The 16,987-nt window shown below is 39.4% G+C and overlaps 1 protein-coding gene across 11 annotated transcripts in view; it reads right to left on the reverse strand.

Moving 5' to 3' along the window:
* Positions 1 to 16,987, reverse strand: part of LOC114144252 (nuclear factor 1 X-type-like) — a 125,168-nt gene that overhangs the window by 98,364 nt on the left and 9,817 nt on the right. For 10 of the 11 annotated variants that reach the window (XM_028016873.1, XM_028016869.1, XM_028016866.1 and 7 more), the window contains exon 2: positions 14,254 to 14,337. In XM_028016873.1, the coding sequence (XP_027872674.1) occupies positions 14,254 to 14,289 (36 nt within the window). In that variant the 5' untranslated portion in view covers positions 14,290 to 14,337. Of the gene's footprint in view, positions 1 to 9,499; positions 9,664 to 14,253; positions 14,338 to 16,987 lie in introns of those variants that run through there. The other variant, XM_028016864.1, reaches the window with a different exon arrangement.

Genomic DNA, 16,987 nt, shown 5'->3' on the forward strand with positions numbered 1-16,987 from the left:
ATGAAATAGTTTTAAAATGTCCTATTGGGTTGTATGTTTAAGATGTTAGACTAGTAAAATCATTTCTGGCAGAGTATAGAGAGGCAGGTTGAGAAAAAATACATAATCTAAAGTAATGCGGTTCATTTCAATGGTGGAAAACTAAAAATTCTAAAATGAACTCAACTTATCACTTGATTTACTGCTTTAGTACCCTCTGCAATAATTGGCAGCTCTGGTAAAGTAACACAGCAGAATAATCTCACATAGAAAAATTTTGAAAACTGCAACTTTTTATTTACTTTAGTGTGTTTGTATTGGGATCAAGGATGTGGCGTTAATGTCGAGCTGTGTCAGCACGGGGAACTTTATTTGTGCTGTGACGTTGCCACCACTTAACTTTTTTCTTATATTAAAGCAGCAGCTGACCGTGTGGGTGTGTTATTTCAATGCTGTGTGAGAGATTCCACGTGGTCAGTTAATATTAGCTCAATAAATCAAAAAGTAAATCTGGTCATCAATTTCACTTACAGTTTCAAGCATCCAACATGCCAAGGTGAGTGAAGAGTATGCATTGCAAATGATCTGTATTTGATTAAGTAGTGTTATCATTGCAACATTTGAGTCAAAGTTGAATGGATTTTGCAACAGCGGTGTGCATAACTGTGTATATATGGGTGGGACTCAAAAAGGCTGAGTGTTTTTAAAGAAGATAAAATAGCGTATCCTATGACTGGGTTTGCAGATTAGCCTTTGGCTAGAAAACTTTAATGTTAAACAACTGTTGTATTGTTTTATTATGTAACTGTCTTATGTGCTTTGCTTGATTAAATAAACTTAAGGAACCATTGCAAAGTAAGGTGAAGACAGTGAGAAAGATGGTAGAGAAAGTACAAAATATCTCCCCAACATTTTGAGTCCATGTTTTATTTTAAAAGTTTTACAATTGCTAATGAATGGGTAGCACATTGTATGTATCGCAACACTAAGAAGAGTTCAACTGTACTTGAACTTGGGGATGTTTGCTGGCCACATGTGTAAGCTGAGGAAGGCCAGCATTCACTGTGGTTTCACTCAGCATAAACAGGGTCTTCTAACTAGCTTTGCATTTGTGCATCAGAGCCAGCATTTTAACACAATAAGACCTACCACCATGAAATGTTAGTTTACAGACAGCCTGATTACTTTAGATTTTTTTTTTTTCTAGGATCAGTTCTGGTCAGGCTGTCAAGCAGGCTGAATGATGAAGCTAGTCCCGAACTGTATGTCTGCAGGAGAGTTCTAATTTGACAAATCAAAACAGCAGTCATTCATGCTTTTCTCAGTGTTTTACAATAAAAATGCAGAAATAAATGATGTTGACAAGAACAATGAAAGCTGTAATGTGTTATTGCCTGACAGACGTTTTGGGGCAGACTTCTTCCAGAATGAAACCTGGAAGAGTCAGAATCAGCTTTCTTTTCTGAATCATCTAAATGCCCGTTGTTACAACCAGTTTCCTGAGATTTTCCTACCCTGTACGTAACACATTAATGTGATGTCTTCACTATTTTAAAAGTGAAGACATCACAGAAAAGGCAGTAGATCTACATCCACTGAGCAAATATGGGCTAAATTTCACACACTAGAGCTACCCTACAATTTTTAATTGGGCTCTCGTAGCTCGACATAGGGTGTACTTCCTCTAATTAGCTATATCTATAGCGTATGGGAGGGTGATGAAAGCATGCATGTGTAAAATCCTCTTTTGAACAACTGCAAACTAACTAAGAGCTTTAATTTCACGCTAGGCTGCATTGTCCCATTCAGTGGGGTTACCCCCACAAAAAAAAAGAAGCCTCTGAGAAAATCAAAAAAACGAGTGAAAAACACACCAGCTAGTCACGGGGGAGGGGGATGAAGACAGACAAAGAGAGACAAACAACAACAACAACAACTGAAGCTCATCCTTCCACAATGCAGATCTCCACCAACCGTCGCTTCTTCTTTTAAAGGGAGCTAATTGAGGAGGTGGCGGGGGTGGAGGAGGAGGATGAAGATGAAGGGGAGTCTGTCTCAAGCAGCTATGAGAAATGAACTGCAGTTTGTTTGCTCTAGCATCTTCCCATCCCTTCATTCTTTATTGAGTCCTCATTTTTCCCACCCTCTGGTCTCCTCCACGCCCAAGTGATGTTGAAGCTCTAGTTGAAGAACTCTCTAGCCTCGAAGGGATAGTTCTGGATATTTCAGGTGAATTTTTGTTGGAAAGTTGTTAGCTGTCAATGTCTTACTTGGAGCAGATAACTCTTGCCATTTTTATTTAGTACAAGTTCAGATTAGTTGGTCCCAAAACAGAAACTAACAGCTGACACAAAAGCTTTATCATCTCCAAGCATTTCGAGTCTCAAAACCAGCATTAGCAGTTTGTTAATTGGGGGTTCTATACATAGAAACCAATGAATATTTACACAGGAAATGGAGGTTGATGGTGGTACACCACTAACGATTTTCATGTGTGAAATACGTACTGAGGATGCAACACATAGCTAATAGTCACTTAGCTAACTAGCAAATGTAATTTTACGAATGTTAAAGCAGTCACATTTGAATTTTATTTGCAGAGAAGCCACTAATTACTTATACTGTAAGTGGATATTGTGTGCCACCGAAGATCTTCCAATGTGAAAAACATTCCGACAACTAAATGTAGAGTGATTTCTGTTAAAGTCACATAATTGTAATGAAGTGTAGCAAACAACAAAATGTTTGTTTATTCTACTGTGATACAGTTTTAAAGAGGATAAACGTGTGCTTCACGATTAGCACCTTTCAAGTTACCTGTTAGTTTAAGATACAAAATGAAAACACAACAGGAAACAGGGGTGCAGAGGGATTTCTTGCCATGAATTTATACAACTTTAAAGTGATGCAACACTTTTGGTCCAAATTAAGTCCCCCGTCCAAAAGCACTATGTAGATGCTGAGTCAGCATTACTTCATCTGATGAAGCGAATGGAAGTCATTATTTTGAGCCCCAGTTAAGACATTCAGCTTGACATGCTGTGTCTGTCTGAGAAGCTTAAAGGCAACGCGCAAGGGCAGTGTCCAACGGCTGTCTCCACATGCACCCTCTTTTCATAAGTATCTGCAACTTTTTGTTATGTTTTCTCCTGCATAGCTGTAGCTATGCTTTTTTTTTTTTAAAAAAAAAAAGCTTTCTTAGTATGATTTTCTGTATTTAAATTCTATTCAATTCTTTTTTTTTATAAAGCGCCAATTCACAACAAATGTTATCTCAAAGCACTTTACTGAAAAAGACATCCTAGTTATCAAACTGTACAGTAAGCTTAATTAGTTACTCAGAATAGTTTAAAAAGTTTCTCCATAAGGAAACCCAGCACCAGATTGCATTAAGTGTTTGATTTGCAGAATTATTTCTCCTGGAGGAACACATAGTAACAGCAGAAAATCGCTTGCATTGTGTCGTTGGCTTTACAGCAATTCCTCATACCGAGCATGCATGTAGCGACACCAGAGAAGAAAAACTCCCCTTTAACAGGAAAAAATCTCCAGCAGAACCGGCCTCAGTAAAAATTCCACCTTCCACGATTGTTTCCAGTCGTGGAATTGAATGTAACTTTTGTGAGCTACATGCCTAACCTCAGTTGATAAAGCTATAAGAGTAAAGACCCTTAAAATCCTGTCTTGTGTCACTCTGATAAGCCGAATTTCAAATATCCTCTTGTCTTGCTATTAAAATACATCATTTCACCCCAGTGAAAGCTATGCTGATCTGCTCATAAATTTGAACAGAACTTCACTTCAAAATTTGGAACTATATCTTTAATGTCTAACTGTAGCATTCTCAAGATTTAACATAAAAAGCAAACGATAGGTAATTTTATTTTTCTTCTTCTACTGAGCATGGCATGTATGCATGTGGCCAGCTATATCTCAGGCCACCACAAGTCCGCCATCGGGGCTGCCTGTTTCAGCTGGCCGCAGATCAGCCGAAACCTAATCCACACTAGCAGGCAAAGGAGGATGGAGGAGGCAAAAGAAGGGGGGGGCAACAATCCAGCCACACGAACACAAGCCCATCCATCCACGGGACAGCCACCTATTACCCTGCAATGCCAACCGCCTCGGTGGAGCATGATGAATCCATTTTCTATGGGCAGTCAGGGAGACTGCACAGATAAGGGATAAGCAGGGAGCCGCAGAGTTGGATTTACCCAACCTCGGAGGCAGATTCAAACACTTTCACCCAAACACGCTCAGGAAGAGGAGGTCTGTCCACACTCTGCAGTAAGGTTTATCTCAGAGGCCTGCTTAGAAGCATTTCTTTTCTAGTTACAAATAAAATATGACATGTTCAGTTTGAACAGATTTCAAATATTGAAACTGAGCTTGGGAAGGAGTCAATTCATGACTCGCAAATCAAGATTATTATTTTTTTTCTTCTCTTGCATTCAAACTGTATTTAGTCACTGTTTAGCTAATATTGACACGTGTGCTTCCCACTTCCCTGCTCTCTTTTCCTCCATTCCTGCCTACAAGCTCTGACTGTTGGCCAAAATGGTATAAGGTGGACCTGATCCGCCTCCGGCAGAAAGGATGAATAAGTAAAAAGAACACCGTGTACCCCCGGGTTCTGTGTGCAACCCACCACCTGCCTGTGGGCCTGCAGTCAACAGACCAGTTCCTCCCAGCTTACTGTCCACTAAACCAAAAAGGTTATTCTCCTTCTGCTTGTGCTATTCTTACCAATTTAGAATTAGAGGTGCATGTATGTAACTGTGTTCTTGTGTGTGCCGGTGCAAAGTGAGGCGGGTGCTGGCCGCTATGTTACCAGATCGTGCAGGCCCACCTCGGCTTACACCAGCACCGGCGCTGTCCATTCCCAGTGAAACCAGAACTGAGGGTTGACGCAGGAGATTCCTTGTCAAAAAAATGGGCCAGGAACATAAAACAAATCAAAAGGTGTGAATGACCATATGGTGAGCTCCAGGCCTCAAAAGATCGCACACTAAGAGATCTAAAAAAAAAGAAAAGAAAAAGCTACCCTTTTTCTGCAAATTCAATCAAACTCAATTTAGACAAAGCTTGTCACCTACAGAACAACGTAGCAAGTTTATTTTTGTTCAAAATCACTGATCCAGATGAAATCTAGCACCTCTAATACATCTTGTGACAAGCCAAAGGTGTCGTTCATTTAGTTTTTTTCTTCTTTATTTCCTCCTCCTTCAGATGTGTTTGTTTACATTCTGTACAGCTGCAGCAAAAATATTTTAGCTATATGTACAAACACCCCATGGATTTCAGGAAGATTTGGCAACAATAAAACACATGGAAATGCTTCGGAAAGAGGACAGACGGCAGGTCTGACTCGCAGACTTTTCAGGATCTACGTCTGAATCTGGCAAAGAGCGTCGTCCACAATGTTGCATTGTGTAAGTTGATCCGCTTGCTTTTTGTACCTACTGTCATGTCATCAACTAAAATACACCCTGAGCAGAATTAGCGAGGAGGTGAGGGGGTGGGGATCTTTAGTGAGTGACACTATCTATTGGTGTATTTGTTTCTCTATGAAACTAATGAAGAAAAGATTTAAAGAACAGGATTTCACAAAATATAATAGTTAAAAAAAAAACATTAATGAGAAATATCTTACACTGCTTTGTGTGTATATAAGTTGATAACATCTTAATAGGCACCAGAATAATGTTGATTGCTAGCATTACTAAAGAGAACACAAATATTAACCTATAGTGTGGAAATTTCATTTAAAAACCATAATTAAAGACAACATCCAAAAACCAATACAAATGGATACACTTAAAAGAACTCTTTTGCCATATGCCCTTATGCTTTATCCCCAGTAAATGGTGAAAACAGCAAAAAAAAACATAGAATTGACTATGACATGGTGTTCTAAAAGTGTCAGTACATCAAAAGTAAGTTAGATGGATTTTACAGAAAGAGGTGTGTCTGTAATCTTTAAAAAGTTTGAATTTTTATGAAGTACAACAATGGAAGTAAGCAATTCTTTAACGAGCTTGGTTTCTGCTGTCTGTACCCAATTGTTTGACAGAAAAAATAGGACTAGATAACATCTTTGAAGAAGATACTAAGGCAGATTTGGGGGAATTTATACATTATAATTCAAATCAACTTTAGATTTTTGCACGTCCATGCACAATGTCACACATATGGAAAAATATATTATTTTCTATTTGAAAGAACGAGTTGTATCGATTATACTCTACACAACTTACACGTTTTTCTGTTGCTATGACTACAGCATAGGCTAGTTTTTACGCTCGTTCTTTCAACAGTTTTGCCAAATTGCACAGAAAGAATTTCAAGCACTCTTTTGATCTCCAAATTTGAAACACTTAGGAGAGGAATATAATCGGACATGAAACGTTTACAGAGAGAATCCGGCGAGCAAATAGGAACTTTTGTGTGCAAACTGCAGTCTCTTGCACATTGCTAAACATCACCGAGTTTGCAGCAGACCTTCAGAAGTTGGCGACGCACGCCAAAACGCGCCCCAGTCCGCATTAAGGGCTTATCTCAACAGGATAAAACGGGATTTAACCGGAGTCTGAAATAATTGATTTCAAAATGCAGCGCATAAAAGTTTTAATTAACGCATTAAAGCTTCATGCAAGTGCACTTCCGTCGCAAAGATATGAAACAACGCCATAACCAGCCTCCTGGTGATGTTTGGCGAGAGCGACTTTTGGCTGCTCTGGGTCCGTCAACCCTGCGTGGCCATTCCAACAAAGCTTTTACCCGCATTAATAATACATGCGTGATTGTTTGCATCAGATTTGAGTGGTTTTTTTTTTTTTTTGATTTGTGAATTATTTAGACAACTGCGATCTCCGAGTTCACTTGATGTCGTTGCGCACGACTCCATCCATCATCTGCGAGATGAAGCTGAAGTTCATGTTTCTGACTACTGTTTAACTCAATATCATCTAAACGCTTTGGTGAAAATATATCTGTACTTGATGTCCAGCAGCAGACCCGCAGCAGATCAATATGGACCGCGCGCATATGGCGCGCATGGTCCGTGCGCTGCGCTCGCGTGAGAGGATCTGCTGCCAATTAATTTTAATTAATGGAAAAAGAAAGAAAGAGGAAACTCGATGCGGACCTCTGCCTCATACCAGCGGGCTCGGAAAATTATCTGCACTAAATATGCAATAGGGCCGCAGGAGTTGTTTTACGGAGCTCATCAAATGAACTCTGTGTATTGATCATGAAAATATCTATTTGATACGCACACAGGGGTCAAGATCAGTCAAGGCGAGAGAGAAAAGACAGTCTGATGATGGCATCAGAGTTTATTCTAGAAAGAGAATCAGTAGGGATGATAATTTGTGAAAAGAGCTCGTGTTTCTGGCCATCTCTGCAGCTCAGAGGGCCCGGAAACAACACGCACGCGGAGAAAGGAATCTTGCATGGTTTCCACGGACTATTCTGTTAAAGGAAAAGGAATGGCCGTGAATGCCAAACGCAGCAAAATATAGCGCATGTGTGTGTGAAAGAGAGAGAGAGAGGGGGGGAGAGAGAGAGAGAGAGAGAGAGAGAGGTTCCGATAGAAATTTCCTCTATAGATTTGGTACAACTACCATTAAGGATCAAAGCAAGACGGGGCGACTCGGCAAGCGAGAGGAGCGCTGAGGCCCGTGACCTCCGTGGATCACAGAAAAATCTACCACGCATCGGTTTTATAAGGTAATCAGCTCTGATTAGTTTTGTAAAGTCAAAATCAAGTCAAGTGATTTTTGAAAACATAAATAAATAATAAAAGAAAATAGAGGATTAGTGATGGAGTTCCTGACAAAGAGGTTTTTAAAACAACAACCACGCTGTAAGTTAATTATGTTAAACTACTGGTAATCTACTAAATATAAAACTACTAAAAAAATAATCTAAAAAGTTAAATATGATACATATTTGGACAATTTGGACAAAGAAACTCCAGCCAGCGGCAGTCCAGGGGAGAAACGCCTGAAGGGCGGCCTGAAGCTGCAGGCTCTCCCGTTGCTGCTGCACTTCTCCTCCGTTAACTCTGCAGTGACTGCACAAGACAAAAGAAACCAAAATGCATGAAACAAACACAGATGTAGGAGCGTATTTAGCCACCTGCCCGGGTCAGAACTCAAGGCGATGCAAGGAAAATGCTAAAGGTCACCTACAGCTTGACCTTTGAGTTTGCAAAGTTATGAGCCAGAGCTGGTTCAATTTACAGACAAATTACTGTAAAATTATTATTATTATGTTTCACTTACTAACACATACAGAAACACAAAATGAAAAATGTACCAATAAAAGCATTCATTTAAAAAAAAAAGAAAGAAAAGACGCTACAAGTGAAGAAGTGTGTGTGAAACTAAAGAATAGGGCTGTTCACCTTAGACCTTTTTATATTGTTTCAAATGAACAGTTTGAGTGAAATCTCATAAATGGAAAGAAAATTACAGGGTTTTCAGGTCATAAAAAAGATAATTGTAGACAGATCACTCTCTGCTACTGAGTGCCAACCGAAAATGAGGCCAAAAGGTAAAAAAAATAAAATAAAATCCTACGTCTCTAGCATTTTATATAAACACAGGATTGTAAATATATTTAATATATGTGTTTTTTAAAAATACTTAATGCAAATTAATATTTGGTGTGATGATAATAATGTCGCACCTTCAGAATAAAGAAAACACTTCAGTCTCCTTTATGGAGCCTCATCGTGAAATCACGCACATGGATGAAATCATATAATTAATTAAATCTTGTAGTGACTCTGTTGCTTCTCTGAATAATAACGACGCAGCGTGGAGTCGCCACGCACACACGTGCAAGCTTTTATGCGTGAAAAGTAACCGCTGCTTTTTTCTTCTTTTTTTTTTTAAGTGTCCCTTTAGGCAGAACATATTAAAGCTTCAGGGGCCGGGATTGGTGCACTTATACGGTGACCCGAAAAGGCCCCATACAGCCGATCGCATGATCACGGCGGAGATCTCCCTAAAAAAGCCGCAAAGTCAGAAAGTCAAAATAAAACATGTGATGAAGAACTCAAAGAAAAATATTAGTTTGATATATAATAAAGTCGGTTTTATCCCAGAGGCGTTTGCAGGACACCACCTCCTTCTTCCCCTTTTCCCTCCGACCCCCCGTTTAATATAAAATAGATTTGGGAGAAGCGCCATTTTCTCTCCAAACCATGCGCAATGAGACGCGCAAGTATAAGCCCGCTGGAGGAATGCCATGAGATAGAACCGAGAAGGAGAGAGAAAGAGAGAGGCGTAGAGGGAAGTTAAACATTACTCGGAGAAAGAGAGCAGAGTTAGGAAGGAGAGAGGGGGTAAAAAGCTCCTTAATGCGCAGCAAATGACAGGCAGCAGCAGCACAACACAACACTGTAACCGCACAGTATACAGTAGGAACAAACCAGAGAGAGAACACCGGAAAACAGCAGCGGAGAGCAGCGCAACGAACGGCAGATTTTCTTCCCTTTTCTCTCTCATACCTGTGTCAAGCAGTAAGGGGAGTACATGGTGGAGCCTAGAGATGAAAACTGGAGAGGTTGATCACAAACTTGGATGGAGGTTCGCTGCGGTGCCGCATTGCAAAGCCGCTGTGGCTGAGTCCAGGCTGTATAACCCCGCCTCGCTCACAGTGAAAGCTCCGCACTAACTTTAGAGGAAAGTTTTTTTTTTTCTCTCTCCCTCTCTCTGCACCCTCCCTCCCTCACTCTTTCTCTCTGACTCTCCCCCTCTCTGTCCCTTATACCCGCTCCTCCATTACCTTCACACAAATCTAACTTTCAACATTAAGTTTTTCCCTCTTTAGCGAAGCTTCTGTCCAGGGCCGGTCCGAGGTTGGATGAGGCCCTGAGAATGATTACTGTTTTAATGGGGGGGGGGGGGGGGGGGGGGGGGGGGGCAGAAGAGTTTTGGAAACTTATGGAGACGTGAGCTTTACAGCGACTCGCCAGATGTACTCTGCAGTTTTTATTGTAGGTTTTACATTTTCATGTGTAAAGAAATGCACAGCAGGAGAATATTGTGAAGGTTTCTAGCCAGGGTTTTCTGTGTAATCAGTCAAACATATTTCAGGTAAAACTTACCACATAAAAAATGATTTCTTTTCTCTGTACCTAATTGATGTAAAACAATATTTGATCAAGTTAAAAATCTGTCTTCCTAAAAACAGAAATCCACAAACAGACACATCTTGTGAGATCACATAACGCAACTGATCAGAGTTCTGTTAGAAATATCAATTTCTATAAATTTTTTCTATTTTGTTTTCCTCTTTATCCATATATTGTTAATCTGTGTATCCCCTTAAAGGTATTTAGTTGTGTTTACCAATGGCAGCGACTCAGCTCTTGTTTGTGTGGCGATGTCTGTGACCCAAACACACACAAAACACAACTAGCAGTTTCTGACTGAATTGCTCTGTATAGAAACTTTGTTGTATTTTTTTTTATTTCTTTGTGAAGGGATCTTTTGCATTATATCTACTAATGCATGCTGATTAACTTAATTCTTGCACCTCTTATGTCACTGACCCAAATTATGCACACAGGAAAATTATCTTCTTTTCTTGTTAAGTGCACTTTTAAAAACTTTGTTTCTATTTAAAGCCGGCTGGTGAAATCCATACTTCATTACCCAGCTGTTTTGTAGGTGTAAACTTGTTAGTGAATGAATACAGAACTATTTTTTGAATGAGTTACTGACATTCTGTCCGTCTGCCTATCAACTGGACTACGACTAAGTTAATAGCTCTTACTTTTTACGCTGTTTAGCACTTTTTGCAAGCTTTGGTCACACTCCGACTTTCAATCTTTAAAGTTGAGCAGTATTTCCTTTCTTTTTTCTGAAAACTGTATTTAAAAGTTCTTTGACTTTATAGTGGCCGATTTGCCTTATGGTGATGTTTTTTTTTTTTTGTTGTTTTTTTTTTTGCGCTTTCATATCCTTTGCCGTTACAAAGAATGCAGAAGCAAACCCAGCAGTGACCAAAATAGACACCAAAAAATGTTTTAAATTTACAGCTCAGATTCTGTGGTCTTTTGTCAGCCCATAATCTACTCCAAGAGGCCCCTGTGTTCTGTGTCCTGAATGTGAAGGTTTGCTATACAGTACACTGAATTCAACGTGTGCAGTGCAGTGTTTCTGTATGATGATCGTCTAAAATTGGGAGGTTCTAGTTTTCAGTTTACGAGGTGTTGCAGTGTAAGTTCCTGTTCTGCAAGAGGATTCTCTTTTGCCTATCAATTTCAATGTGAGGAGCTCTTCCTCTGAAGACCATTACTAAAATATTTTATAAGAGATGAGGTATTTACAAAAACACTAATATCACTGGGAACCACCATGAGAAGAAACAAACAAACTTCGCTTTTGTGAAAAGTTCACTTTCAAATCTCTTGGCTTTCTTTTTTTGGAATTTAAAGCTTTTCTGTAAACCATAGTTTTATGGCTGACCACAGAGAACAACATGTAATGGTCAGTTTTTATAATTGTTGTAAACTGTTATTCATTCAAGGTAAACCTCCTGCCGTCCCAAAAAAACATGCTTGCATGCAGACATGTCTCTACTGACATCACATAAGGCACGAGACAATAAACCAGACATTTTGACTGCCTACACTTGTATTTTTTCTTATTTTTCTTTTCCATTCACAGGATAATAATTAAATGTCTTCAAAAGTGCGTAGCAATAACATGTTTGAGCCATATATATATATATATATATATATATATAAACATGGCATATTGTGCCTCTTGTCATGTCACAAGCAAACACAGATGAGATCCAGCAGCTTTTTTCTTCGGTGAGCTTTTTAAAAAAAATGTTTTACTTTGCAAATTCCCCAGCGGGAATCAAGACCTCATTACTTAGCAACTTTATCATTAATGGATATTTCATAATAAACACATTTACTATGGTTGGTGTCTTTAACTAACTCTACATTATATTCCAGCATTCTTTATACAAATAAAGAGACATAATAACCTGAACTCAGGGAACTTAACCGTTCAAATTGTGAGTCCTATTGTATGGAAGCAAATGCACTCTGTTTCTAATCAGGCTTGGCTTTATCCTCGCCCGCTCCCTGCTACTCAGTCTAATCAAACTCATATATGCAGGCAGAGTGCCTGCAATTATACATAAGCCCCTGCTCCATATGTGTGTGTGTGTGTGTGTGTGTAGGGGTGAGTGTGTGTCTGCCTAAGTTGGAATACATTTTCTACATGTGCATACGTCTGTGAGTGTGTTTAAGTTGTGTAAAAGGGTGCGGTTTCAGGGGCTGAAGTCACCCTACTGCTCTAATGCCAAGATTTTTTCGGGGGGATACGAAGCTGTGCAGCTTTACGAGACCTCAGCCTATGTACGATACTTAAGAGACACCACAAAAAAAAGAAAAACGTGTATCAAGTACAGAACACAAGGTACGCGTACACCCATGCGTAGAGTTCTTACATGGGCACAAATGTCTGGTGGTTAAAGACGTGTTGGCACAAAACGACAGAAAAAGGAGAAGATTGAGAAGGAATAAAAAAACAGTAAAATGCAAAATAAATGTGAAAGAAAGTAAAGCATTTGTAGGTGCAGTGTTCCCTTGCCAGAGTCTCTCCTCTTTCCAAACCACACCCCACCACGGCACAGGCCCAAACCAAAAGCCTTTGTGTGTGCTCCCTCATTTTCTCTCTTTTCTCTCTCCGTCTTCCCCTTTCTGCCTTTTCTCTGTGGTTCTTTTTAGCGACGTTTTTCTCCCTTTTCTGTTTTCTAATCTTTTGCGTCTTTCTCTAGTTGCCTTCTCCATTGAACAAACCGCCCCTTTCAGCTGTCCAACTTTGCCGGCTGTTTGTGTTGTCATCTTGAGTCTGCCATTAAAGTGTCCGTCCCAGTAACAAATATACTATTGCAACCACTGGCGCTGCAGAACCTCAGTACTCATGGTTTGGTTTCCAAGTCCCTCTCCGGCCTGTGATCAAACAAGGAGACCTGTCTGTACATCACCTAGAAAAGCCGCTCTTGCGAGCACGGATCTGCTGGTTTCTGAGCCGTTAAAGAGCACATGAGAAAACCATATGGTCCTGTCTAAAGTTAGCATGTTGTGGTCTGCCGTTGACACGCGGTGCTGCCCATATACTTGATATTTCCCATCGCCTGTGGCTAGGCCATTAAATATTGAAAGTGATGTAGCATACTGATGCAGCCATTAGCATGCTAAATGTGCGAGACAGGTGGTTGAGGTCGCCTTTTCTCAAAAGGCAGGAAATATGTGAGTGGAAAATGTGCGTAACTGTGCCCATTTACTTCGCTGTATAGTGTAAATATTGTTTGAGTAAGCTGTTTATATATGTTTTCTGGGAAGGGGGTCACTCCAAGTCAAATTTATACAGACATACGTGTGCAGCCAGAGAGAAATGGCTCATGGGCCGCGGTGGCTTATAGGAGCGTATGATATCCAGCGTACATCCCAGAGACTGCACGGATCTGTTTCCAATCTGAGCGTGTGCGCGGAGCAATGTGTCACGCCTGCTGCTTTTCATGTGTTTACTGTGTTTAATAGCCGCTCGAACGTTATACTTGGACTGGTTTGGATTACTGTGTTTGCATTCAGCGTGGAGAGAGAGCGAGAGAAAAAACTGTACAGATTTATTTTGCTAGTCTGATGTCATCACGTCTTAATTTTGGCATTAAGAAAAAAAACAAAAAAACCCCGGCACATATCAGATTAGAGGACACAGGCCAAGTGAGTGGGTTTCCAGCTGTCACATGCTAACCTGAAAAGCAGAGTTTTTTTTTACATATGTGTAAAAAAGGGGGCATGGGGGGAGAGCTACATGCTGCGCTTGTTGCACAGAGTGTATCCTGCAAAAGTGAAAAGTGATGTTTAAACTAGCTTCAAATGTTGCTTTTCTCTATATGCTAAAGATTTGCAGCTTTGAAGAATAAAAGGTTAAATGTAAGTGTGGAGTTGAAATTATTATGGTTCAATGGAATGTGTGGGGATTTTACAGTAAAACGAAAGTGATCTGAACAAGATAATGCCTGGTGGGGAACCTTGAATTTAGTTTGTGTACACATTAGGAGTTTGCCTCCAAAGTCAGAAAAAATGATCTTTCTGCTCCTGTCTAAAATATGTGGTGTAAAAAGCACAGATGAGGTACAAATTACACATGACTGCTTTGTTATTAACTGAATTGTTCAAAATTAAATGAATAGAGTATAAAGTGTGTGTGTGCTTGGTGGAGTGTATACCCTGTATGTGTCCGACACGAGGAAACATTCGGGCATCCCTGGGCCTCTAGTAGGATCGTCGTTCACCAGGTAAGTGTCAGTAGCCTGAAAAACAAACACAGTGAAAACAAAAGTGAGGGAGTTGAAGCATTTCATGTTCATTGTTCCACCTTTACTTGTTGTTCTTTTCAGGCACAGCAATCACTGTTTAACAGCAGTGCATGAAACAGTATTTATTTGTTTTGGACTTTTCTATATCAGCTTGCAATGCCTTTTTACTGTGGTGAAAAGTACTTGTTATAATCTTTTAAGACTTGCAGTGCTTTCTACTTTTATGGGCACTGCCTGTAAATATTTGTATAAAGCCTTAAAATAATGTCACCCTGGAAAAAAAAGAACTCCCCACCTTTAATTTGAGGATTTTTTTTTCACCACGGAAATATTTATTACTTAATTTAGTTAATTATTTGTTTGTTTTACCCTTAACAACTCTATAAAAGTATAATAATTAAAGCTTTTTTTTTAGCATTATTATTAATTCCTGTGAGTTCAGGAACGTTTAATTACTAATCCACAATGTTTTAATTGACTGCAATATAAAAATGACTGACCCCAGAGGACCAATTCTAACAGCCACTATTCGAAATAGGAAACACAACAGAACATCCCATTTAAGTCAGGCAGACATTTAAATGGTAGAAAAATATCAACGGAACCGATCCATATCTACAGTCAGAGTCCTGGTTCCATAATTCCTAACAGTTCCAATAAAATTAAATTCAACTGAAAAAATTATTCATTTATATCTTAAAGCTTTAGCTGAGTGTTGACGGAAACTTAATAAGTAAACTGTGACCAAATGTGCTGCAAAATTGCACAGAGACTAATTAGTCATTCCCAGTGGTGGGAAGTAACGAAGTACAAGTACTTCGTTACTGTACTTAAGTACAATTTTCGTGTATCTGTACTTTACTTAAGTAGATTTAATAATGGATACTTTCTACTTTTACTCCACTACATTTAACAGTAAGTATCTGTACTTTCTACTTCACTACATTTCTATATAGCGTTTCGTTACTCGTTACATCCAAGACGCATTTCAGTTTTTTGATTTGTTCGTTAGTTTGAAAGTATCCAATGGCGAGAGCAGAATCAGTCCGCTGAACCAATCCAAAGCGGGAAATAACCATTAGGCCCTCCCTCAAGAAGAGCAGCACAGTACGCAGGACCTGCAGAATCATTAACTCCCAGAATGGAGTCCAAGGATAGTCATCCTCCAGAAGACCTGCCCCACCCATGGCCTTATTTAAACGATTTCTTTGAAATAACTGGGTCAAAAAACGCTTCCTGGAGATTCCAATGCCGCCTTTGCCTTCCCCGAAAGCATGAAATTCTATCTTTCAAAAATTCACCATCAAATTTGAAAAAACATATTGAGGTAAGTTAAGTTGCTAAACGCTATCGATGTTAAATTAATTTGTGTTAGTGAAGTTTTATGTAATCTTAGCAAGCTTTTTGTTGAACTCGACTGCAGTAAATAAATACGATTACTGTATATTGTTATAAGCTAGCATGAACTTGCAAGTAACAGCATTGCTCATTAAAATGGTACATTACTGATTTATTAAAACTAAATACGATAGGTACACTTAATGACATTATATAAGCCGTTAGGTATTATGGTCGGCAAGTACTTTTACTTTTAATGCTTAAGTAGTTTTAAAAGCTTGTACTTTCTTACTTTTACTTAAGTAAAATAATAATGTGGTACTTTGACTTTTACTTGAGTAAATTTTTGTCTGTGTATTTGTACTTTTACTTAAGTACATTGTATGAGTACTTTCTCCACCACTGGTCATTCCTCAAAATGGGAAAGACAAGAGAAATCAGACTGAAGTTCAACAGACGCTGGAAAAGACAAGAAAATCTGTATAGATCTATATCTAAAGGTATAGATCTATATAAATATATATAATACTTTGCAATCAGTGTGGTCAAATCTTTGACGTTCATGTTTTTTTCTGAAAAAGGCATTTCCTAAAATATGCTTGCCTCATTACAATAATAATAATGAAGATAATAGTTATTCTTTCTCTAGAGAGGCTCTACAGCCCCATAAATCCACAGTCCAAATATCAAAGTGTATGCATGCATATGTGTGTAGGTGTGCATTCAGGGAGCTTCATTTGTATTCTAAGACAAGCAGGCAGGCGTAGAGGCAGGGTTCTGGCAGGGTCCGGAGCTGTGAAATAGGCTCTCCTTGCAGTTCTGCTGTTGATTGGATCAACCTATCCCCACTCAACTTCGCCAAAGGGAGCCCAAATCCCACAGCCGCTGCGGCGTTCTATGAAATCCTATTTCATTTCACAACTTTAACGGATAAAAAAGCGTGCACACCCGCTTGTGCCAGCCCAAGACCCCATGCACCATTCATTTACCGAAGGAGAATGAATGGTGCAACACACACAATATTTGTGTGTATTGAGATACACACAAATATATACTCTTCTGTCCCCCAGACCTCCCGCCCACCCGAAATATAATCTCCCATATATGTTTTTTTTTTTTTCACAAACATGTGCTACTTGCTTTGCACACAAACACACAGCAACACTCGCAAGCTCCCACCAGTGCACACGTGCATGCCACTTACGCAGACACACAGACACAAACCCCATAATAAGAGCCAGACGTTGGCAGACCACACAGCCCTGAGTTGTGGTGAAAACAAAGGCTATTCATATCCTTCGCAATG

Source organism: Xiphophorus couchianus, chromosome 5, assembly GCF_001444195.1.
Source record: "Xiphophorus couchianus chromosome 5, X_couchianus-1.0, whole genome shotgun sequence".
Lineage (NCBI taxonomy): Eukaryota > Metazoa > Chordata > Actinopteri > Cyprinodontiformes > Poeciliidae > Xiphophorus > Xiphophorus couchianus.